This window comes from Anser cygnoides, chromosome 1 (genome assembly GCF_040182565.1).
Source record: "Anser cygnoides isolate HZ-2024a breed goose chromosome 1, Taihu_goose_T2T_genome, whole genome shotgun sequence".
NCBI classification, from domain to species: Eukaryota; Metazoa; Chordata; class Aves; order Anseriformes; family Anatidae; genus Anser; species Anser cygnoides.
Window position 1 is genome coordinate 65,506,758 of NC_089873.1, and position 25,353 is coordinate 65,532,110.

General features: G+C 41.4%; 1 protein-coding gene across 3 annotated transcripts in view; it reads right to left on the minus strand.

The window, feature by feature from the left end:
- The window catches only part of NINJ2 (ninjurin 2), a 46,647-nt gene that overhangs the window by 9,760 nt on the left and 11,534 nt on the right, over window positions 1-25,353 (minus strand). Inside the window, exon 2 of one of the 3 annotated variants that reach the window (XM_013173004.3) lies at window positions 4,935-5,024. The exons of the other annotated variants lie outside the window; for them this stretch is intronic. Coding sequence (XP_013028458.1) covers window positions 4,935-4,982 — 48 coding nt within the window. The 5' untranslated portion in view covers window positions 4,983-5,024. The remainder of the gene's footprint in view (window positions 1-4,934; window positions 5,025-25,353) is intronic. 3 annotated transcript variants of the gene reach the window in all.

The window sequence follows — 25,353 nt, forward strand, 5'->3', positions numbered from 1 at the left end:
TGGACTGAGGAAGAGGCAGGAAGGGCAATGACACTGGTGGAGGAGCCTTCGTCTACAGCTCAGGAGCAATTAGTGGGCTTGGGGGCACACGTATTTCTTGGCACCAACAGCTAGGATGTGCTGATGTGTGATCCCTGGCTGCTGAACAGAAGCGATTGGGTGTGGGTGTGTGGAGGGGGGGGACACCTCTTTGAATGTACAGAGCTGGGAGTGCACTTGAAAGGATTAGCAGGAGCAATTATTTCCAAAGCCAGGATATAGATGCTGGAGCCTGTTCAAGTCACTTGTGTTTAGCACCCAGAGCAGATTGATCCTGGTGATTTGAGGGGTGGGGAGAAGAAAGAAAGTGGAGGCTAAAAACAGCTTTATGGGGGGAGAAAAAATTAAAAGTAGGTTAGCAGAGAAAATGAGTTTATAAAAAATGGAAGAGCAGCCGGGAGGCACAACAGTAACCACTGCATTGTGCTTACAAAGCTAAACATGCTAAGATGAATCCCCAAGCTGGATGGCTTATGGCACAAAATATTAAGAAAAGCTGGTTCTGATCTCAGGCTGCAGCCAGATCCAAAGAGCAAATAAGTTTATATCGATCATCGTAATTCAAAACATTCCTAGAGCAAGGTCCTAAATCAACTTCTTTCAAGTCTAAGGGTGTCTGCATCCACAGCTGAGGGTCAGGTTGATTTCTAAAACTGTGGGAAGATGGAAACAGCTGTGCAGGGTCAGATCGAAGTGCTGGCTCCCCTCTGACTATGGTTGGTAGCAGATGCCTCAGGTAAAACTCCTAGGATGGGACAAGCACATAGTAAGGATCCTTTGTGGTCTGTTGACCCAGTGACCTGCAGCTCTGAATGCAGAGCTGCCCTGGGCTGATGCTGGCTTCCATGTGAGGAAGCCCAAGGTTAACTTGTGCGTTGTCCTTTGCTATGTGGCTTAGGTCATTTTACATGCTCTCCCTGGATCTTCATTTCCCTGTCTATAAAATAATGAGAATGCTCACACAGGTCATGTCCAGGGAGAGAAATGGCTATGGTTTACTGTAGAAGCCTGATATATGCCTGTTCTGGTATATAATACACATGGGCTGAATTCATCAGGTAAGCCAGTGAAGTGTTTGAAACTAGGTGATTTTCATATTCTCAGAGAGCTTTACTTAGTGTTTTTGCAGACAGACCTCCCTTTAAGCCACTCTGGAGTTCAGGTTCATCTGCAGGTTTTGATAGGTACATGCCCCTGGTCGCCCTCTGAGTAGTCAGGGCTCCCCAGAGAAGAGGAGCTGTGACAGTCTGGCTGGAAAGAGGGGAGAATCCAACTGAAGGTTTCAAGAGAGGCAGAGTTGATGAAATCATCCATAAACAGCGCAACTCAGGGGTTTTTGTCCCTCCATTATTTATAAGTTTATCTGCAATGCATTCTTCCAGTTTCACGTGCTAACACTCACAACAGCTTTGTCCTGTGGGTCTGTCTGTCTGCTATTGCACCAGCAGCTCCAAGCATATCCTGCTGATTTAGTCTCACCTGGGTGTGTACTGTTCTTTCTTCACATTCTGCCAGGCTTAGCTTCCTTCTCTGTCAGGAAATAGAACCAATCTCTCGATCTAAAAGGGTTAAATCTACTGATTTTTGTTCAGAACAGGCACGCTCAGTTGTGTGCCAACTGAGGCCTCGTGCCATCAGGAGGAAGGGGAAAAATAAAGGTGCTGCTGCCAATCTAAGCATTCATAAGCCCTTAATCCTAATTGCTTTTATGTGTTTTGTTTTGTTTTCCTTCAGGGCTGGCCAAACTAGGTAGTGAATGTGGAAACTCGTGAGCCAGTAGCTGGGTTACAGGGAAAGATGCTTGTAGTCAGCAATGGGCAGTGAAGTATGCAGAGCAGCATCTCAAGTCTGTGCTAGGCTGCTTGGGAATGTCACATGTAGAAACAACATCATCTGTCTTCAGGAAGACTTTTAAACACATTAGGGGCGTTCTACCCAATGGCTGTTTCTTTTTAACATAAGAAAATGCAGAGTGATGCATGGCAGTGGCTGTTTGGCTTCAGCTAGTGTTAACACCCTTCCATTAAACCCTGGCAGGCAGGGCTGCCCCTTGCTTGGGAGCCTGCTGTGCCAAGGAGGGCTGCTGCTGCCTTGCCCGGGCTGGGGAGCTGGGGGTGACCTGGGGCAGGCACAGGGTGCTGTGCTTGAAAAGTGCTCTGAGGTGTGAGTGGGAGTACCTCCGCGTACCGTGGAGCACATCCATGGCTTATATCCCCAAGCCTGGCTGAAGAACTGCCATGCTTGTTTGCTTTGTGTCTAGTGTTGTTTTGTGTGGGGCCAGTGCGTAAGCATTTCTGCTTGTGGCTTGGTTGTTCTCCAGCTGAGGCTATTGCTCTTGTTCTTGGATTGATTGTGGCGAGTCGTTTAGCTGCATTCTAGAGGGTTTCAATGCTGCTTGTGCTAAAATGGAGAGAAACAGGATCGTGTGAGCCAAGTCAGTTCCAGGAGCTCATGAGGCCTCAGCCTGGCCCTGAGCTGTTGTATAATATCTGCCTTGGATTCTCAGTAAAAATAACACTGTTTCACATCTCATGTTGAGAGGTTTTCAGTACAAGAAAATCCCTCCTCTTCCACATACGTACAGTAACTAACGCAATGGAGCTCTGGTCTCCCTGTGGGCACTCTGTGAGCCTGACTGCTCTCAGTCAGAGCCTATTATCCTAACTCTGACAGAGATTTTAAGTGTTCTTAATTTAAACTTTATGATGGATTTGACAGTTAGCTTGTGCAGAGGCTGTACATGTGTGATTATTATCCGTAGGTGTTAGGAAAAGTTATGTGAATCTGAACCACCAGGAAAATCCAGATGGGGTCAAGATGAGTTTTATGCCAGAACCTGTACTCTGGCCATGTGTGGCAGAAACCTGAAGCAGACAGAACCCTGAAGTGGAATGGCCTTGCATCAAAAGGTATCAAAAGCCTCAAGTCTGTAAAGCTGGAATTATGAGAACAGTATATTAAGCTAAAAACAGGTAATCCTTTAATTAGAGGAATTGCTGGGTGAGACACATTAATGTTTAAAACAAAGTGCCTTTTCAGGTGAGTCTATTCCTTCAGTCTTGGTTTCTCTCCCAGCAATTTCCACGGACTTCCTGGTGTGTGTAAACCTGATGTTCTTCACTAAGTCCCTGGGAAAGCCTTCTCCCCACATCCTGCTGAGTTGCTCACCCTCTTCTCCCTGCATAGCCCTGTGGTGCGTGCTCTACGTGTCTTCCCCTCTTCTGGGGCCTTCCAGTGGCTGAGGGAACAAGAGCAGCAAGAGGGCAAACAGGCAGCTCTTCTCCCACGCCTTCCCCAAGTGGAGAAGTGTCCCAGCCATGCCCTTCTTACTGGAGTACGCAACTTACAGTCTCTGTGCAGTGAATTGGAAGCAACCAAGCCAAGCGGTTGTGCCATCTGCTACAATTAATGAACAATTTGGAACTTTATTCTGGGGGGGGAGGGAAGGCCCTGTGCAGACCCATCTACAGGCAGGCAAAAGATTACAAGAGCAGTTTTAAAATCCTTTCTTGGCATGAATTTTTCACAAACTACACAAATCCAGTAGGATCTCAATGTTGTGCAGAGGGTCTAAGCCCTATAATTAAGCCCCTTCAAAGGCTCACTTCTCGTGGAGAACCTGGCATTCCTGGGCAAGGCGTTATCACTAGAGGGCACTGGGAACAAGGATGTGGGGGGACAGCTAACCAGGTCACCATGGGAGCCCTTCCTTTGTGAGGAACAAAGGAAAGAGCCAACACATCATCCTTACCAACCCCTGGGTGCCCAGGAGGAAAATCTGAGATTAGTGCTTCTGATATCATTTTGTTTTATATGGGTTTACCAACTTGAGGCATCTGAGTTGGGAAGCTTTGACTGTATTGTTAACAATTTAATTGAGAGCTGGGCCAGCTCTATGGCTTAGGACAAACAGTAAAGTCCAGGGAGGGGATTTAAGGTGGTAATAGAGTGGATGATTTTCCTTAATTAGAAATATTAAGTTTGGCTTACCCTTCTCTTCCTGGAGTAATTTCAAGGGTGGGGTCATCCTGTTGTTTGGGTTTATAGCTTGCTATGTTGACAGAAGGATTCATAGGATGGGGTTGTTTTTCTTTTCCTTTCCATCCTTCAGTGCAGCTTGATGGTACTGTAAAAGCTAGCCATGCTAAAGTCAGGGCAGTGATATAGTGTGCTGTAAAAACGGCCATTGGTATATCGGTAATACTGCACATAAATTGGGAATTTCAGCTGGGCAGAGATCAGAACTGAAACAGCCAGCAGCCAGTAACTTCTCCCCCTTCTGAAAAATGGTACCGGGACTTTCCTATCCAACTTCCACTGAGTTCATCAAAAGTTAAACAATAAAACGCTTATCTTTGGCCACTTCAGCCTAACTTTACAACATTGAATTAAATTATTCTCCATCAGTGTGGCTCTGAAGGCATCCCCCTTGAAGTAAGATCAAACAAAGTGGCAAAACTGAGTGCCAGGATCAGATTTTTTAATAATATTAGGTAACATGGCTGTTCTACTTGGCAAACTGCATTAAGCAGATAATGGTAAACTACTTGGGTGATCACCAGGACACTGGCATGACTGACACAAGAAACTCAACATCTTGGATTTCAACCATCAAGTGCTGGCATGAGCAAGGCAAAGTCATGTGTTTAAAGGGAAGTCAGAGTGAGGGGAATGAGGAAAGAGCTTGATAATATGGATAAAGGCACTCAGGAACTGGGCGGAAAAGGAAGTGACCTCTGTCTTTGCTTTTCACGTGTGAGCTGTTCAGTGTAGGCCTCTGAGACTGAGCAGGGAGTGAGCGTGGTGAGGAGGGGGATTTTTGTTCCCCTCTGCTCCAGCTGTGCCATCACAGCTGCTTCCTGCCGTGCATGGCCTTGAGGAGTTCAGAAGCTCACCTTTGAAATCTCTAGGTCCCGTGTCACGGCAGCCAGCCCCTTTTCCATCAGCAGGTCTTCCTAAAAGCTGGGATCTGACTTCAGCATTTACTGGGATGAGGGTGGCAGGAGAGAAACGGATTAGACGAGAACCGAGATAACCAGCAGGTGGTGCTCCTTTGTAAATGTGAAGGGTTGCTCCATCGCTAAAATGGTAGCAAGAATTTTTGCAGTGCCATCAGTTACCCAACGCTCGCATTTTTTTTTCCCAGTGCATTATGAATTTGGATACGATGATGACTAAAATGGGTTATATGCTAGATAGAGCTCTAGGTGAGGAGGTATTGCAAAATATCACTGTATAATCTGGAAACTTCTTTGACCAGCTGCAATGTAGGAATTGGAGTTTAAGGGCAAGGAATTCAAGAAAGCCCTAATCATTTGGGCTTCAAAGATGCCTCATGTAACTCATTTAAGATACAGTGCCAGAGGAATCCATAGAAAAATAAATATGTAGCAACTGTAGAGTTTCTCTCTCTCTTTCTCCCCTCTATCAATCATCAATGTTAGAATTCATTTTGTGCTTTTTCTGTTGTATTAAAATAATACACAAGAACCTGCAACATTGTAGTGAGTAATGTGTACAACAAAGCTCAGAAAGGGTGCTCTGTAAAAAAAGAAAGTGCTACTTCAGAAGATGGTCATGCATGTAAAACTGGCTTTCATTAAAATTGATTTATTTTTTTAATGGTTTCTGTAGCCTTCAATTGTGTGTTTTTTGTTTTTGGTTTTGTTTTTTTGGAATATTGAATATTAACCACCTAACTGAAACACATTCTCCCAATAATATTTCTCTTCAGGTAAAACTGCCTGTCCTGCTTTAATACTAAATGCTATAATTTTTCAATAGCAACCTTCTGGAGTCTTAAGTTTCTCTTCCCTGCAGCACAGAAAGGATGCTGCAGTAGGCTTGGACAAGTATTATGTCTTGGGCCCAGTTCTTCATACAGCTGTTGCTGTTCAGTTTTAGGTAAATACAATTCTAAAGGTCAGATTAGATAGTGTTTTAGAAATAAAACTGTCCTTGACCGAAATCCTGTGTAATTCGTGCGCAGACTGCAAGCAATCATAGACTTCATCCGGCTGTTTTTAGTTTCCAAAGCAATGATTCAGAACAATCCTGCTCTGAAGCAAGTGTTCCCACATGGTTTTAAATGGTGAATGTCTACCTGTCTCAAATCCAGCAAGAGGAGGAACATACCTCGTTACTTTTTACCCCAACATATAGTAAACAAAAATTTGAGACAGGAAAATAAAGGGAACAGTATCTCAAAACAGGCTGTTTAAGCATCCCAGAGAATGGGGTTTTATGCTTCCAAAAGCAGTGAGGGCTTTCTAGATGACTGAATAGAAATGTGCTGGCCTTCACAGGCTGCTGAGAAAGCTCATGTGGCTGAAATTGTGCTTGTGAGAGTGTTCTATGGACAGGCACGCATGGGGAGGAAGGTCAGTTTGCAGGTACCTGCCAAGATGTCCTGTATGGGTCAATCCCAGCACACCAGACCTTATTGCTGTTGCTCATCTGGTCCAGCATTCTGGCTCAGGCTCATGGGATCAAAAACTGACTTATAATTCCTCCATTTCAAAATTAATAGTGGTCTCTCCTATCCATTCAGCTAAGTGCTATTCCTTTTAATGAGCCTAACAGGGTTGGAACTTCTGGTATAACCGGTGGGAAATTCTCAGCCACAATACGTGGCTTAGGTAGCTGTTCCAGGCAACAGGATAGCAAAATGCTGATATCTGAAAATTATACTGTCTGAGGTCTTTATTTTCATCCACCTTCTTTCAAGTGACTACTAGAAACTCTGAGATTCATTATGCTGATGTATCTAGAGTGTCGCAAAGTGCTTTGCATCAAGAAAGCCAAAGCAACGTTTAAGCAAATGGCTGTGGAATGGTCTTTTGGCTGCAGCCAGCTTCAGAGAAAGACCTGTCTGACATGTACCTGCCTTGATGGCCAGCTGTGCTTGTATTGAAAGCTGTGGGGAAGAAAGCTTCCACTGACCTCCCTGGGGGAAACAGGAGCAGGCACTCCTTGGGCAGTGCTGGAGCATGGTTTTCTGTCCAAGGGCACTGATTAATAGCTCCTATTGGCTTTGAATTTGGCACATACTGAGCACTTCTGCAAGTCAGACAGGGTTTGTGTGTATTTGAGGCAATCTTCCCTAGTATAAGTAATTAGATAAGGTGCATTTAATTAGGCTGTGGAAATTAAGAAAATCAGAGTCCAATTCAGCTGAAGTTGTGTCTGCTTTCACAGCCAAAGCAATGCATTTGAAACAGTATTGTGAATAAATCTCATCAGAGATTCCCTGTTAAATATCCATGCTTACAACAGAACTGTCATCTGGGGGATGAGTGTTGCCTCAGTATGGGGGTTGGATGGAACAAGACTGGAATTGGGCAAAACTAGAACTTTAACCCACTCTCTGGACAAACCTGGTAGTTATGGGAAGTTTAGTGATATCTAAGATTAAAGCAGCAACTATGCATGCTCAAAACCGAAAGAAATTGTCATTGCTGAAAAGCTGAGAGAACTCATATCTCAGTGTGGAAAGTGAGAAGAAAAATGCAAATAGTGTCCAGGAAGCACTTCAGGAATGGTCACTGTCTCTAGCTGTGCTGTCAGCTCCACTCCAGCTGCTCATACGGTACTTGCACTTTTGAATCTCGCATTATCTTATCACTGACGTACTCGAGGGTTTGGCAGGTGATTCATGTACACTGATTCACAATTCATCCTGGGTGAAGCTTGCAGCAAAAGGTATGATCTCCAGTGTCATATATGGGGCAGGGGGGATGGGACCCATGATCAGACTCTTTCCTGGCACAATTTTCTTCTCTGTGACTTGCAGACTTCTGATTTGCTCTGCTGCCTGTGAGGCTGGAATTGGGGTCACATTCTGGCAATTTACACACCATCAGCTCTCACTTATCTGTGGGTGGTTATTCAGGTTATGGATTAACTGAGCAATCATTTAGCAAACCTTGCTTTCAGCTGCTTCCGATCCAAATTGGTATGTGGGGCTGCACAGACTTGGCTAGGTGCTAATTTAGGAATCCCCACAGCATGTTGTCTGCTGTGTTGCTCAGCTTTCTTTTCTCTTATACCCTCAGTATCTCAGCTCTCACAACCGGGATGCAGTAATACCCAGCTACAGCAAACTGTCAGCTATGACATTTACCTGGAAAATCATAAACTGAGTATATGGACAAACAGGTACTTTATTTTAATACACTCTTTATTCTGTGGGAAGCTTATCCAGATTAGGAAGTCCCAGCAACTTCTCCCCTTTCAGAGTTAGTTTTGATGCAAGAACTGTTGAGTGACTCTGCAGGAAGAGGAGACAGGCAGCAGTAATTGTCTGTCAACCCAAATGCTCCCAAGACCTAACCCAGCAAAGTCTGCCAGCACAGTCAGAGGCTTTGAAACACCAGAAAGAGCTGTGCTGGGGCATCCTCTGTTCTCTTATTCACCAGAATGAGAGCCACATACATCTGAAGGGACAGGAAGATCCGTATATCAAAAGCACCAGTTCTGGAGCTTATGTTCCTCATGCAAGGAGTTCTTCGGAGAAGAGGCATTACTGCCCTGTTCGAAGCCCTTGGCTGGTGCGGGTGTTGGAGAGCTGCTGTGGGACTCGTACATGAAGGCTTGGGGCCCCAGCCAGACTCCCAGCACTAATGGAATATGTAGTTGATTTTGTGGTGAAGTAAAAAGATGCATTGTGAAACCTTGTGAGTAAAGAAGGGTCTATTCGCTTAACAAGGCTGGACTTGCATGCACGCAGTCCTGGAGCGCTCCAGGATGATCTGCTACTTTCTCAAAGACAGCTCACGCTATCATTCTGGAGGTTTACCTTCACAGTTAAAAAGTGCGTTTATTGATGGGGTAAACAGGTACACTTCTCTCTAAAGAAACCAGTTTGGTTAGTCAGCCTGGGTGTTGACATGAGGTGGAAGGAAACCATTAGAAGAAACTGCATAGTAGATATGGTAATTAGCCATGTGGTTGGTACCAGACAGTAGAGGCTTATGTGGAGCCTAGGGAACGTGGAGAGATAACTTTACCTTTCTAAACAGGAGGGCATTGAGCTCTGCTTCCCTGCCTGGGAAGTAGGTCAAGAGGAAGTGCACTCTCAATTTATATTCATCTCATAATTATTTCACACACTGAAGAACAACATTTCTGTCAAGGGGAAAGATGCCTCTGTGGCCAGTCTTATGGAAGAACTCAAAGCAACAGCATGCATATTTGACGCTTTCAGCATCAGCGCCCATCAGCATTGCCTTCCACATGAGCTCTCATTGCACTTCTGCTGTTAGTCTTGACCTTGCCAAGCTCCAGATGCACTCCAGTCACCACCAGTGTGAGAGTGCACCACCTCACCTTTGCCAACAGGACTCAAATCAAAGTATGATATGCTCTTGCTCCTGTTAACTAAAGCCAATTGTCATCTTTCAACATCACTATTGGAGAAGCAAATGGTCCTGACAGAAACACTTGTGTCAGGATGTGCATATTGAACAGAAGACCACTTTAAAATGTCTCCTTTTGCTTCCTAAGTATTCTCTTTTCCTCACTTTAAGAAATATTTGCTTATTTTCATATGTAAGAGATAATAACTTAAGACAGAAAGGGCCTTTGGAGGCCATTTGGTCCAAACCTCTGCTCAAAGCTAGGCCAACTGTGAAGTTACATTAGGTTGCTGAAGTTTATATCACTAAAGTATTAAATGGATGGACTGCCCAAAACCTCTCTGAGCAACCTGTTGCAATGTATGACCACCATCAGAGTGTTGTTTTTCTCCTTAGAGGTTTTAAAGGTATGTTTTCAAGATGGATACTGAAGGTTACGTAAGGATAAATCTATATTAGTCTAGGTAGAGAACAAGTGTTATATAGTCATCTGCGTTACCTGTTCTTGTTTTTTTCCAGAAGAGCCTTTCCCAGAAGCGGGGTGGGGAAACACACCAAAAAAAGTTTATATCCCATTTATATCCCATGTAAAATTTCCCATGACTTGAAGAAACATGTAAAGCAACGATGGGGAAAAAAAAAAAAAAGCCAAGCAACAGTGTGTTACAGAGAATGATGGCTCTAATTCAGCATTCAACTATAGAGAAATATAAGGCTAAGTACAGCCACTCAATTTGACAAATCTTCTAAGTTGAAAAACAATCTACATAGTATGTGAAATAATGATACCATTAAAAAGCACACTGCTTTCAAGCTGCAATGTGTTATCTCTACATATACTCCTTACAAATATTTCTTAAAACAGTGACCTATTTTTTTAAAGAGAATTGTCAATAGCATAGGAGACAAACACGTTGCTGCACCAAATTGTATATGTTCCAGATCTTTTTCTGTAGTAAAATATTTAGTAGCTAGCTTCATTCTCTGCCCCAGTTAAACCATTTTTTTGATAAAAACTTTCTCAGTTTCGTCATAACAGTGCAACTTTTTCCTCAGTTATTTCAACATCATGCTCTTAAGATGACTAAGTTGACTTCAGTGGAGATAGGACACTATGGGTTTTAGTTTAGTCTGAAAAGTGTAATGTAATCTTTAAGTTACTGGTCTACTTAGCTGGCAAAAATTGAAGTCAGAAATTCCTGAATCTTTTTCTTATCCAAGATCATAAACATAAAAATGAGGTAATACAAGGTGGCTGCCTTGGTGGTGCTGGGGAAATATCCACTTTTTTTAATTCCTCCAATGGAATTACTGTCCCTGTAACACTCCATATAAAATACAAAACTCAGCCCTCGCGGCAGTTATATTGCCTGAAGTAATATTATAACTGCAGACATGCCTGGGATGAATCAGTCTTTTCTTAAGAATGAGGATTGTCATTTTCCTTCCGACAGATCCCTGATCTGTGCATACACCAAAGCCCTGATTTCCCCTCAACATGTACTTAAATATTTCCTGCTGACAGCCATTCATACCAGTTTCCTGTTTTATTCTATTTTCTTCATGAATAGCAGTACTAAAATCAAGTAAGTAGCTATGATGTTGTAGCAAAGTTTGTGTAATGTCTATTAGGGGGGAAAAATTGGGAACAATAGTCTCTCTTCCAGCTATTGCAGTAGGTTTGAATTAAGTGAAGAACAGAAAAGCTATTTGGGAGCTCTGTATATACATGGGTAAATACTCCTGTGTGTTATCACAGTTATCCTCAAATAAAAAAAAATAAAAAAAGTATACTAAGTATTAGCTGGGTAAAGTTCGTAGGCTTTATCTTAGCTACATCAGTTTTCAGTAGTGAACAAGACCCTAATCTCATAACCATTAGCTATTTCAGTCCTGGTAAACTTCTACAGTATCATCAGGAATGCTTGTTTTTTGCTTCCCTATACTTCTCAAACAGCAGCGTTTAACAGGAAGGAAAAGCACGAACTAGTCAACTATGTTCATCTGTTCTTAGTTTTCTGGATATGCTACACGTTTTGTTTTCTTCACCAACGTACTTAAAAAAAAATCTGGTAAACTGATGTCATGCTTTAGTGTTTTCCCCTGGGACTTGTCAATCTAACACAGTTCACTAAGAGCACAATCTAATCATCATTACTGTTAACCATATTTCAGAAGCTTGTTCTTTATTAAGTACTCAGTATTTTATTGTGTCTTTGAACTCCTAGTCTTTGTAATCTAATTTTCCCTGTAACTTTTCATTTCTCCAGTACTAATGCCTAACAGATTTCCAATAATTTTCGAGCTGAGTGGAGTTGGTTAATTCCCAGAAAAGAGACTGCCAGGGCAAGCCTAGCAACTCCTGCTAATGGCTAAGTACTTAAACTAAATTAGAACAAGAACTGAACCCCAGCACATTCTGAAAGGACATTGAAAATAATCTCCTTTTTTCTTGTTGAGATGTTAAACCAAGAGTCTTTCATCATGTGTAGTATTCAAACCTGCCCAAATTCTAGCAAAGACACAAGATTTAATTTCTGTTCTGTCTACTAGCTCTCTGTATAGCCAAGTTTTCAGTGTTTTTGAATGGCTTATTTCTCAAAGCAACCAGGAAAATGATGAATGAAAGTGACTGGGAAGAGAAACTTGGACTGATTTTGACAGGAAAACGTGAATGGAAGGTGGAAATTATTCTAGAAAAGTTTACTAAAAACAACAGTTTCATAATCATGAGTAAGGACTGCTTTGGTTAGAAGCACCTTCTTAAGTGAGGAAGTGAAGGCAGCTATTAAAAAATATATCAAATAGATGGGGAAGAGGAGAAAGAGGAAGGAGGCAACAATTATGTAAATTAGAGACTGGGGAAACATAAAGAGTAGAGACTTGAGCAGGAGCAAAATAAATAAATAAATAAATAAATGAAACCTCTATCTCAGCCTAAGGGCAGTAAGGCATTTTAAAGGATAACAGAAATAAAATAATTCCCAAAAATACATAGCCTGCTTGCTAGCAGAAGATGGTGAAAGTCTTAACGATACAGGAAAGGCAGAAATATTTGGTAGTTCTCTTTTGTGTTTAGAAACAAGCCAGATGATGTAATCATGCCTCCTGGGAATGCAGAAGTACTTTCCAACCCTCCCAAGTAACTAAGAAAGATGTTAAACAGCAACCACAAAGAATAAAAAAAAAAAAAAAGGCATGCCTAGATAGCAGGAGTTATGCAGAAGAGAGTTTCGTGAGATGAGTGTCCTTCTCTTGCTAGCTTGTCATAAGTGTTTGTGCACTAAGGAACTTCGAGTCTACAGGAGAGTTAACTCAATTGTAGGGCAAGATAACCTGGGTAATTGTGATCCAGCTTGTTTGATAGTAGAGGCAAATCGTGTGAAAGTTTGATATGGTATTCAACTTGTAAAGAAGGAAAAAGGATATACTGCATTGTGCCTAGTATAATGTGAGGCTTTTTTTTTTTTTTTGGCTTTTTTATTTCAGAAAATATAATTTGGAAACATCCATTGCTTTATATGCTATCCTGCTTGAGCAGATGTATTGTCCTTTACAGCCCTTTACTAGCTCCTGTAGCATGGTCTGGTGCCTGGGATTAGTTTGTGCTCTAGCTGGATTTGGCATAGATGTTGAGCGTTAGAGCTGGAACCATCCAAGCTAGGGTCAACCTGTTGACTGCTGCTGAGAGAGTTCAGTCTCTTCGCCTGTGTCATTTCTGGAGACCAAAGCTGGCTTAAAACAGAGGTACAAAAAACCCTTGCAAGCCTGTGGAACAGAATATATGAGAGGTAGCCTGTGATGAAAGGCAGGTGGGCCATGAGGCTATGCATATGGCTAAGGGAGTATGTATGGACTAAATTTTTTAAACAAAAATCTGTAGATTTTATTTGTAGAGATAGCAAAAGTAAGAGCAGATAATTTAACTTTGTGTGTCTCAAGGTGAAACTAGCCTCAGTTTATCCAGTATGGTTACGTCTTGACTCTAATCAACATGGTCATATGCCAGATAGTTTTGTCAGGCAAGTTTGCATTGATTTGACATAAAGTAGTAGATAAAGGTAACTATAATCAGTTATAATCAGTAACTATAATCTGGTCTTTTTTTAATGGCTAGATACAATACAAATGAAGTACAGTTTATGAGCATTAAGAACTACACAAATGGAAGGCAATAATCCTGAAACGGATTTAAGGGTCCTAATGAAAACAGAGCTGAACAGGAGCTTGATGTGGGGCATAGCAGCTCTACAGTCATGACAGGAGCAGAGCTGTGTTTGTAAGATTCAATAGTTTAATACCAGAATAACTTGGGAAATAAGCTTTCTAGTAGCTGAGAAATCCACAAAATCTGGCAGTGCACAGGAAAAGAGCCATACAAATTATGAAAATACTACAAAAAAAAAAAAGCCTTCAAATAGGAAACTGAAAGAGATCCAGCTGTCCACCTTAAAAAAGGCTTGATTCTGACTTATTAAGTAGCAGAATCTACCCTAAAGCAACTGTGTATTATTGCTGGAGGAAGCGTATCAAAAACCTATAGCAGGAAGCTAAATCTAGATAAGTTTAAGTTAGAAATGAAGACAGTAAGGTAACTTGCCAAGAGACAGGGTAAAATCTCCACCTCTTGAAACCTTCAAATGAAGATGTGGCACCTTATATGCTCTAGCCAAATACCGGTTACTGGATTCAGTGCAGAAGAAGAAAATTAATATAACATCAGCCTTACACAGAAGGCGACCCCGCATAATTTAATGATCCCTAGAGACTCGTGAGTATCTGTTGCTCTTCCTGAATTTTTGAAATGCATTTCTGTACACTGGCAAACTTCACTCAGCTTTAGTGCTAATATAGTGGTTATTCTATCAATCTGTTACAATGGGGGTATAGTTAAGACTTAGTCAAATATTTAATTTAACCAAGTAATCTGTGTAACAGGCTTTGTTAAAACAGCTCTGTGGGGTCTGGATATTGACCCCAAAAAGTGGGAGTTTGAGATTCTAAAAACAGGGGTGCTCATAAGAACCTTGCCACATGATGATGGTGAAGTATGTCTGCTAGTACTGGATTATTTTTTTTAAATAAAAAAAAAAACAACTGTACTTCCCCTGTAGTGACTCTTCGCCTGCTTTTGCCTAGCTTCCTGCCAGAATGCACACATTCTAAAATCTCTCCAGTATATTTGTATATTTTCCTCTCTATGAACAATCTAGCATGACTTGAAGAGACAATGAACTGCAGAGTTAAATACAGTGAAGGCAGTGTAGCATTCAGATCTGGTCATGTCCTGACATCAAAAGTTTCTTTTATGTAACAGATTCACCAAGATTTTAATGAAATCCAAAAGCCATAGATGGGTGGTCAGTAGGGTTATGCAAGGCCTAAAATCTCTTGAGAAAGACTGTGAAGCTGTACTAATACTACTGCAGTTGCATGACAAGCTGGCAGGCTCTTGAATCATCTGAAGGCTCTTCCTGTTTTGACTTTCCCTGTAATGATTACGTTGACACCATGCAACACAGAACAGCACATGAAGGTGTTTTGTCCAGCTCTTGGTCTCAGCAGTGTGTGGCCTTCTGCAGGATCTTTCAAGTGTATGAATAACCAGGAGCGCCAGAGGGCTGTGTGTGTGGCCCCATGCACGCAATAATTTCTTGATAATTTGAAGATAGTGATGAATTATGAAGATCCGAATAGTTACTGAGGAGCCCACAGCATACCATTACATGTGATGGGACATCTTTTTTGGAGGGCAGACTTTAGCATATAAAACCTCTCTGGCTGCTAGGCTGCAGCTAATCCTGGGCTTCTGAACTGTAGATTGCAAACATCTACAGAAATGTCTGCATATTTGGAAGTAATGTAAGAAGACAGCAGTCAGAGACGTAGCTGCTGAGTTAAATCCTGAACCAAATATTCCTCTTCTTTAGTCTTCTACATCCCAACTCTCTGAGACAATGCATGAACAGGTTAGCCTTTTGAGAACAGGTTAGAAAGAGGATGATTCTTGGTATATGCTGGAACAGCATGAGCACTAGCTGGTTTTGGCTGGTAAGTTTCCAACTCTTTCCAGGGTTTGCCTGCAACAACCTGAATTACATGCCCTAGCAACCATAACTGACTTTCTCACAGTGTAGTTAAGATTGTTGTATTCAGCTGAAGGAAGTTTGAATTTTACCCAGTAGATACACAATCAATAAATGCATAGTAGAAAACTGACAGCTTTCTGCTCATCTTATTTCCAAGATCAGGAAAAGGAAACATACATCTTGCAGAAAATCTCAGTTCTCCATGCCACACTCAAAACCTGAACTCTCCTATTTTAATAATCAGTGTATTATTAGTATAAATTGTTTGTCAAAGCTACAAAGATATCTTGCTACAGAGTTTGGAATTTGCTCCGTATTTAGTAAGACCACACAGTCGGTGGGTTTTACTGCACTAGGATTACCAAATCCAGTGAGTATAGATAACTGCTGCGATAGCCAGCACCAACACCGAAATCTTTAACTAGACAACATCCAAAGCTGAGCGTGGGGGTCCCTGCAGCCTGAGCTGAAAAGCCAAGCTTTTCTGCAGAAAGCTGTAACTCATCCAGGTCCTGCGTGGCTCAGACCTAGAAAAGAGTGCGTAATATGCACTGATTACTTGGTTACATTCAGTTTATTTTGTTCTGATCAGGAATGATGGCTAAGCATTTCAAAATTGTCTGGGAAAGAAAAGTCTAAGGCGAGAAAAGAACTTCATAAATGAAATATATGTATTATGTTAAGAGAAAATGTTCTGATTAATCTCAACAATAGTTTAAATGCTTTGTAACATAAAATACCAGGACAATCAAATCCAAAATAGACAGCCATTTCAAGAAGAAAAGATAAAATGCTTCATTGTGAAACATTTAGGTGGAAAACTTTCACAAATTTGGTTGAATCAACACAACTTTTGAGAGTTTTATTAAAACTCTATTATTCCAATAGAAAATGATTCTGTATCATGATTTTTTTGACTAAAACTTCTGGCCAGGCTGTTATAATGCCCCAAGTAAATGTTAACAAACCTTGTTCAGTATTTCATCATCAGTTCTTACAGAACTTAGAGAACACTGAGTTGCTTGGAGGGGGAAAAAAAAAACAACTTTCCTGTGAAATATGTGTATGTCACAGTTGAGTCAAACTGGCAATAGCAACACCAGCACATATTTGGAAAGATGGACAGTTTTTGTTTCTAGAGTATTCTTCATTCCAAAACAGTCAAAATTGTTTCAGACTAGATTTCTAAACCTGGAGAGAGGAATGTGCTTGCTTTGTAATGAACCCGGATCGTGTATAGCCCCATTTGATAATGTTAATGTTCAGTGATTTACAGATCACAATCGGAAAAGAAAATGGAGAATCACTGTTTGAATAGCAGCCCAAGAGAGTATTCATTAAGTTTATATCACTACTCAACAATGTGGTTCAGAAAACACAGTTCAGCAGTTGGAAACACATTGGAAATTGTTTACATTTTTTCAGATTTTTTTCATCTTGGCAAATGTATCCATAGGAGGAAAAAAAAAGAAGACTATTGGCCAATTCCATAAAGACATTGAATGCATGCCACTGATGAATAGTACCATATATAGTTGATGCTGATTCCAAAAGAGATCTTGATCAGTGCTCAGCTATCAAGTTTTACTCTGGCAAAAGTTCAAGTGGTTAGTATCTTACAGTATGTGGTCAAATGATGTCAGCCTCTGTGGACCAGCTGGGCCTGCAGGATGAAGAATTAAGGGCTTGTTATCAAAAATACCCTGTGCCTGTGAACAGTCAGGTCATTGGAATCTTAGCAGAATCACTGCAGTGGGTCTGAGCTTTTCCAGCTAGGGTAAGGGATGGCTACTGTTTGCTACAGGCAGACCATAAATGCCATTGCACCTTTAAAACTGCATTTAGTCCCTTGGATTGCATCTAGAAATGGAGAGGAAAGAAGAGAAAGCACTGCTTGCCTCAGCTGTGTATTTGACAGTTAAATGAGCAAGCAGCCCCATTTGGACTACCTGGTGTTTCTGGAAAGCTTGCAAGTCTGTACTCTGGAATATATCCTTGAACTGACTGAGAAGACACAGTGCTGTGGAAGTGACAACTCTGTATTACAAAAAGGATTTAAGCTACCTGGAAAATGCACAGAAAGGACCTTTCGGGCAATTACTTTCCTTTGGGAATCCAGTATCCCTTACAAAGAAAGCAGTAAGGTCACAATGCCATCTAGCAGTGGTGTCCAGGACAAATGGTTTTCGTTCCATTCACTCCCTTCTATTCCAAAGACTCCCATATTGTCTCTGTCAATGCAGTATGGGTCTAAGCAATGTGTGTGCCTTGCAGATGTCTGAAAGTCCAAGTAACAGAAGTAGATGCTGCCCCACCACCATTTGCCCCCAAGCCCCTATATACCACAGTCATCTTTAGAAGGAGTTTTCAGTCTACTTGCAATCGTGTCTTGACACTGAGGAAACTGTAAGAGCAGACTGGTCCAGTGCAAACCTCCACTGTGTGTTGCAGATGTTGCAGCCAAAGTGATTTAACTATCTATGTATTTCATCCCTTCGTCAAAGTCAAGAGGAGAAGGGTCACGTGCTTCCCCGCGTGATGGAGACATGGTTGCGTGCGTCTAATTTACCTAACGTCTGTCTCCAGCCCTGCCCTTGCTCTTGTTGTGCTCCTGTGCATACACTGCATTCTGCCAGTACCTCCAGGGTTATCATTCATCTCCTCTTACTCATATCCTCGTCCATGGTGCTGTGTATTGTTGAGAACTCTGATTTGGTCCAGCATGTGATCTCGTTGGTTTATAATCCTTTTATTTTTAAGAAAGCAATTCTGCAGCTAATACCAAGTCCTGGTAGCATAAAGGAATTGAACAAACTGAAAGTTTTGGAAGAAAAGTCAAAGCTATTTATGCAACTGAACCAGAGTGGACATCGAATTTTGTTATTCAAAACTGCTGTCAAATCCAGGCTCAAAGAAATAGGGAAAGTCAAAATTTTTTACACAGTACTGAAGATGAAGTTAATCACATCTTTCTTAGTAATATGTGATCAGAAGAAATGTTGCCTTAGTCATTCTAAATGAGCTACCTTTCCATGATCCCAACCACTCAGAAGCACTATCAAAGTATAGGAGAAATTCAGGCTAAAGCTCACAACAACAAATAGCATTAAGTGGTGAATCCGCTTTGCACCACAGGAGAGGAGTCCCCCTTTCATAGAGCAGTGGCTGGTTCTGAGGAGTTCCAGATGTCCTCCAGGTTACAGGTTGAGGTATTAAACGTAAATGTCTTTCTTTCCAGCATCTGTGGGTTTGGCTGAAGATGCTAATGTCATTGCTATTTCACACTTCAGATATTCAGAACTACTTCTCACACTGAGTGGAGTTTTAAATCAGCAATTTAAGGACCTAAAAGAAAAAAGGTTAATACCCATGTTGCTCTTAATTAGCAAGCCACAGATAATGTGTATAACTAAATTAGAGCCTGGAGTGTACGTTTCGCAGGAGTTATAAAGTGATGATTAATCCTTAAATGAGGATCCCTCACCTGTTCTTTAAACTCAGAGACTGCTCTCCCTTTCAGCAGAGAAAAGAACTTATTTAAAATTACATTTGCTGAATCTTTCTGGCAAATATGCTGGCCAGTGAAGACAAAAACTATTGGGTTGTTAATGCATCAAAATTAATTATGCTAGTATAACTGGTTATCTTTGGCATGAGTACAGAGCTTGAGGGACCAGACGTGGCACTGCCCTGTTTGTTACCATGGCAGACAATTATGAAAGAAGTACAGATCTGGACTTGCATAACTCAAAAGCGGTTCTGAGCAGATTGTAAATTTCCAGGTTAAGAGTAACAGAAATACTCCTTTCTCAAAAGCTAAGGTTTAGGATACAAAAGGAACCTGACCCACTTGCAGGGGAAAAAGCAAAAAAGTAGTCTAAAGAGTTGCGATCAATGTTTTACTGGCTAATGGGTTTTCACAAACCACTCTGGAAAATTCACTTGACATGCACTTAATCTGGTACAAGGTGGTAAAAGCAATCTAGGTATGGCACCAGGTTGATATTTTTAGCTTGGACTTTTCTGGCCTTCTGTAGTTGGGGCTCAACGTGCAAGCAAAATGGTGAGCAGTTTCTGTGAGACTGCAGTAAGCTACTTAATCTGGCTACGTTGGTGTATCTACTTGCTCCTTTAGATAGTTTTACTTGGAATTGGGGCTTGGTCAAGCTCTGCAGTTAGCTTCAGAAGTATGCTTGTAAATGCTGCTTCTAACTTGTGCAGGGTAAAAAACACATGGGATATGGAGACAGCTTTTCTACTTCCCAGGAGTGAAAAGCACCTATATCTCAATAATCCCATGGATGCAAGGCTGCAGAAACTTCATGAGGAAATGGCGAGCAACAGCAACCACCTTCGTTCCATACAAATATCGACTAAATACTCAGTAAGGCATAGTGTCTCCTGTCTAGAAAGAAACTTTTTCAAAATCATCTGCAGACCTGAATGCAGTCCAGTAGCTGAGGTACATTTAAACAGTGTGCCAAGCAGTGTGCTCTTTGCGTGTGCCAGATGTAAGCAAGCCATGATTTATGTGTGCAAATGCCTCTGTGCATACGTGCATGTTAGCTCAGCCGGAATTTAACATGAGTGCTTTTGAAAACTTGAATTCTGAGTTGCACTTCCAACACTGTTTGTTCTTTCATATTGGAACAGGCTCTGCTTCTGAAAGGGCACAGAGTGGAACTTTAAATGAAACCGAGAAAATAAGTTTTAGCTCAGTAACAAATGGAGGTGAGTGCCAGTGAGTCATCTCCGAAGTTTTGAGGGCAGAGGGCTGGACAAGAAATTCCAAACCATTCTTTTAACACCACAAAAATCTTTCTAATCTCTGACCATAACTATGGAGCTGTTCAAAACCAAACTCTGGACAGATGGGAACGGTTTATTTTTTCAGAACTTAGCTTCCAAATACAGCTGCTGTGACAAATTCATAAACTTTTAACCTGTGTCCAATGATAGCAGTTACACATCCACATCTTCTGTCACCTCTGTGCAGCAACTGAGTGCTGAAAGGAACAAACACACATGCATTTGTCGGGAGGTGAAAACACTCAAGTGGGTTAGCACTGAAGCTTATTTAAGGATTCTGACAAGGTGCCCTCCAGGTCTAGGGCAAGCAAAACCAGACAGAAAATGGTCAGAATTTTGCAGTGGACTCTGATGGCTGGTGTGCTTCTGTATGCTTTAGTTTAGTCATATAGTCATAGATACTGTTTCAATCCACAGAGAAGACATGGGTATATCTGATAGTGAGTAAAGCATTACACAGGTCCTAGTGGCTGTTATGTCTTGCCATCATGGTATGTTCAACCCATAAAGGCTATTCCAGTCACGTGTCATCAGCTCTAATTGCCTTTCTTCATTCTTTTGTGGGACTGCATGGTACAGCTTGAGGCGTCCATTTGTAGCTATATTTGTAGCTTCTGAATTATAACAATTATTCTGCTAGTCCCCTTTCTGGCATGAACAAATCCTCTCAGAAAGCAGCTATGGTCATCTATATAGAAGAAGTGAAACTACCACTGTGATAAGGTGGTGAAACTACCATAGTGATTCTATAGAACCTAGTAGCATGTGGTGGACTTTAGTACTAGGTTAAAGGTTGGACTAGATGATCTTAGAGGTCTTTTTCCAACCTGAATGATTTGATAATTCTACCAGCAAGAAAGCATTTTCTGCAAAACTCTGGGGGTTGCACCTTGTAGCTATGCTGATCTCAGAGTCCAAAGCAAATGTTCCTGCTATGGGCCTTGTGCTCTTCTACACTCTGGTTTTCATAAGACCCTGTTCTGAGACAAATTAGCTCATTAAGCCAAGCTAATTTAACAAAACAAAACAAAACAAAAAACATTTAGTCCAACTTTAATAAGCTGAATAGTTTAATGGAAAGGTCTGTCAAACGCCACACAAAAGCAAGGTGAGATGTGTCTCTGGGAGCAGGAGGTGAGGAGGGAGCGAGGGGTTCTAGGCTGAAGAAGAGCAGGACCTGCCCCTTTGGGGAGCAGCAGGCTGTTATATCATCCTGATATGCAAATTTCTGTCTGTTAGTCATTACCTTGGACTGGGGGTGTCATAACAAAACCTTCATTGCTACTGTTGTTAACCTTATGACATAAAGGAAGCATGACTTGTTTCACATAATTTCCTTCGTGTAAACAGTGACTACAACTTTCGTGTTTCTCTGTGTTAGGGACACCACCAATGACTTCTCAACAGCTTTTGCTGTCTGGTGAGAGTGCTGGGCCGGGAAATAAGGGCAGTGGTGACCATAAAAATGACTACAAAGAGCAAGAAGTAATTTTCATTTGAAAATTGAAAATATGCACTGAGACCTTAAGGAAAGGTGTCATTTATCTCAATATGCACTCTCCTCTTACAGTAACCTAGGTAAGATCTGTGCAGCGATATTTGATTGTGTGTTTGTGCTAAAAAGTCATAAGCAATCAAGTTAAGCTATAAAAGCTGTTAATGATGCAATGTATTTTCTGGACTGCTTATGTCACGATATATTCTCTTTGTTGAAACTGATGAACAACTCCTTTGGTTGGTAAAAGCTGTTCTTCCACTGGGAGTTTTGCCAGCATAGCAACACCAGCAACATCTTCACAGTATCATGTATGAAGTACAGCCTGAGATTCACCAGTAGCCCGGAGCGAAGCAGCATCTTTTATTTTGTGAAAAGCAGCTGCACCATGGAATGGTTCCCTAGAAGAGATAGCTTAATGCTGCAAAGTGTGGGTTTGGATCCAAAGCTTCTAGCAGTTTGCAAGTGATCTATGCTGAACTTTTACTTCTAGTCCCTAACTTTTCATGTACTTGTATGTGCATATTTTTATATTTTTTAAGTCTCAAACTGGTCCCAGAAAACACACAAAAGGTGCCAAGCAGGAATTGCAAGCATAACATATAGAGTTTCACATTAGAGTCAAATAGATGTGCATGAATTCACGCAGTACTTTGTGTATTTGCACAGTGTAACCCTTGGTTACCTGGTTTGTGGACAGGTGCTCAGGTTGTGTATGTGGAATTTCAGCAGTTGACTTACTGAAAACATTAAAAAATAGGTTACTATGTCTATGCAAGTTCACTACAAAGAATGCTTCACGCTTGCCTATACATGTTAACTCTTTTCTTTCTGCACCCTCTAACACTTTGCACGAAATAGCCTGTCTTCTACAGAAGTGAACCTATGAAAACATCCACAGAGCATTAATTTCATTTACCCCTCCTGAAGGAGCTCATTTGCTGTTTCCAGAAGCCTTTTGTGACCCTCAGATAAAATACACTTCATCTGTGGTAAAATATTATTATTGTTGTTGTTGTTGTTAGTCTAGTGTTTTCAGTGTTTTTTATTGGAACCTGATGTCCTGCCAAAAGTAACACCCTGAGAATCTTTCAACAACTGTTCCTGGGTGTTCTGTGTATTACTGCTGTTTTCTCATACGCTGTCCCTGGGAATTAAATTCTCAGATTAGAACAATGTCAGTCCTCTTCTCTCCATGAAAAGAGAGAAAAAAAAATCAAAAAGCAAAAACAACAACAAAAAAACAACCCACAGTTCAGGCTCTATACTAAAAGATTAGGCTAGCATTTTTTTTTTCTGGTGACTTATCATTCATTTGTGCTTTTTTTTTTTCATGAACTCCTTGCAAAACAGGTTCAAAATGTTAAATAAGTTTAACATGAAGGATCTTATAGCATTATACAAACATTTTGCTTAGCTGTGAATGGCCAGTTAAAGGAAAAATGGTGGAAAATTGGACCCAGACATTCAGTCAGCAACTTTCAACCCTGCAGAGACAAAGAACCTTAAAGAGCTAACTTTATAATGAGGAGCTAAAGTACAGCATGGCAGAAATTAAAGAGGCCCAAATCCCCTTAGTGACAATTGTGTTTTTCAGAGATCTCCTGGGTGGATGTTGCTTTGAGAGACCTTTGCGAAGGGGTGTAGCAAATGAGGGCTTCCTAGGAGACTATATTGGGGAAGCAAAAGCCTCTGGGCCAGAATAGGAATGGGAGGAGATTAAAGCAGAATAACCCTTTCTCTGACAATTTAATTCCCAAATTCTGCAAATATAGTTGTATTCTGAAAAGCACTCTCATTCAACCACAAAACACCCTCGTAAGTCCCTAGAGTGGGAAACAAAATTTTGCATGAACTGCAAGTTTCTTATGATTCTTTTGTTACTGCTTCTGGTGTTTTTCCTGTCGTTTCTCACTTCAGTTGAGGAGAATTAAGGGTAGGGTGAAGTAGGAAAAAAGAAAGGACCATACAGGATGGACTAGGCACTGGATGCTTGTGCTTTGCAGTGCCATGGTTGTTGTAGTTGTCATTAATTGATATGGTCTCAGAGAAGCAGCTCATACTAGCTCCCAGTTTTAGTCCTGTGCTTTAACATTTGCACACATCTAGCACAAAGTTCGTTCAATTTTGATCACACTCTTCCTTTTCTGGTTACTGCCTCCAGCAGCAGAGCTCACTGTCATTGCAGCAGATCAGCTTTAGGTGAGGATGTTTTGTAATGCCTTTCTGTGCGCGCATTACAGTCAGTTTCTCTGCAAAACTGAAAATAAATGCAAGTTTGCCCCTTTATGCTTATTCACAGTTTATGTCCTGTCTGAGCATCCTGATACCCTGTTTGCTGATGATGAGGTGACCAGAGAAGATGGGCAAAAGAAACTCCTCTCCATCTGTTAATACGATTATCATGACCAGGGACTCTTAATCTATATTTACCTGACAGGAAGATAAATATTTAGGGAAATCATTACAATTGTTCTCAGTTCTTGACCCTGGCACCAAATATTCTTGTTTTCATTGGGCCTTTTGAAAAGGTTTTACCGCGTAATCTACCTTCTGAAGAAAGGCTGCCTCAAAGGATACCTCTTCTATCTTGAAGGCCTTCGTTCAGCTACACCTATTACATCGTCTGTAGTTGCGAAGCCTTTCCTCTCCTTCCCTGCCCTCCCTACCTTAATTTCACATATCCTAACACCTCAGCTCCTGCGGCATTTAAGCACAGAATGTGAATTTCCCTCTGCTCGCAGGTATCAACATGTTAGCGTTGACTGTGTGTGTAATACAGGTGCCTTGGGCAAAAGGCAGACCCAGTGCTGCTTGGTAACAGATACAATATTCCCACAGTTTTGGGCCCACGGGATATTATCTATAATGCAACCAAGAGGATTCACAGAGGCCTACCTGCCCTTCACAATGCACCAGGAGGACAAGCAGCCCTTCAAAGGACATAGATCCTCCCATACAGAGATTGTGATCAGTAAATCACAGCCTTCTCTTAGCCTCTGTATTTTGCTAGTCCTAAGACAAACTTCCCACAAGCGTTGCTCTTGTTTCTGCTGAATCTGCCTTACAATTACGCCCACTGGGCAGATGATAACAAACGAAGAAGCGCCTCATCGTGTGCTGGGCACTGATACAGTATGCATGTGGAAACGGCTGATATAGCCAGAGCAGTTACTCAGCTAGTTGCTGTCCCCTTATTTCTCAGAGGGGGTGAGGAGAATGGGGCTAGAGGCATTGTCTTCTGATTGAAGGATAGCAGCATGCCATTGGGAAACAGCATCCTCTCAAACTGCTCCAGCCAGATCTGCAGCACAATGCACCCACAATGTACTTCATAAACAGATGTATGAAGTCTATGGACATACATGGCTAATTGTACAGGGCTCATGGTAAAGCTGAAAATACATATCAGTGCTACTTGCTCTTGCATAACTCCCTTGAGGTTTAGTTGGCTGAACTTTACTTTTCATACATCACTTGGTGATATGTAAAACAAAAAAAAATGGGGGGGGTGTCCAAAAACCTATGTTAGGCACAACAAAAACAGACAGATTGGGCTCTTAGA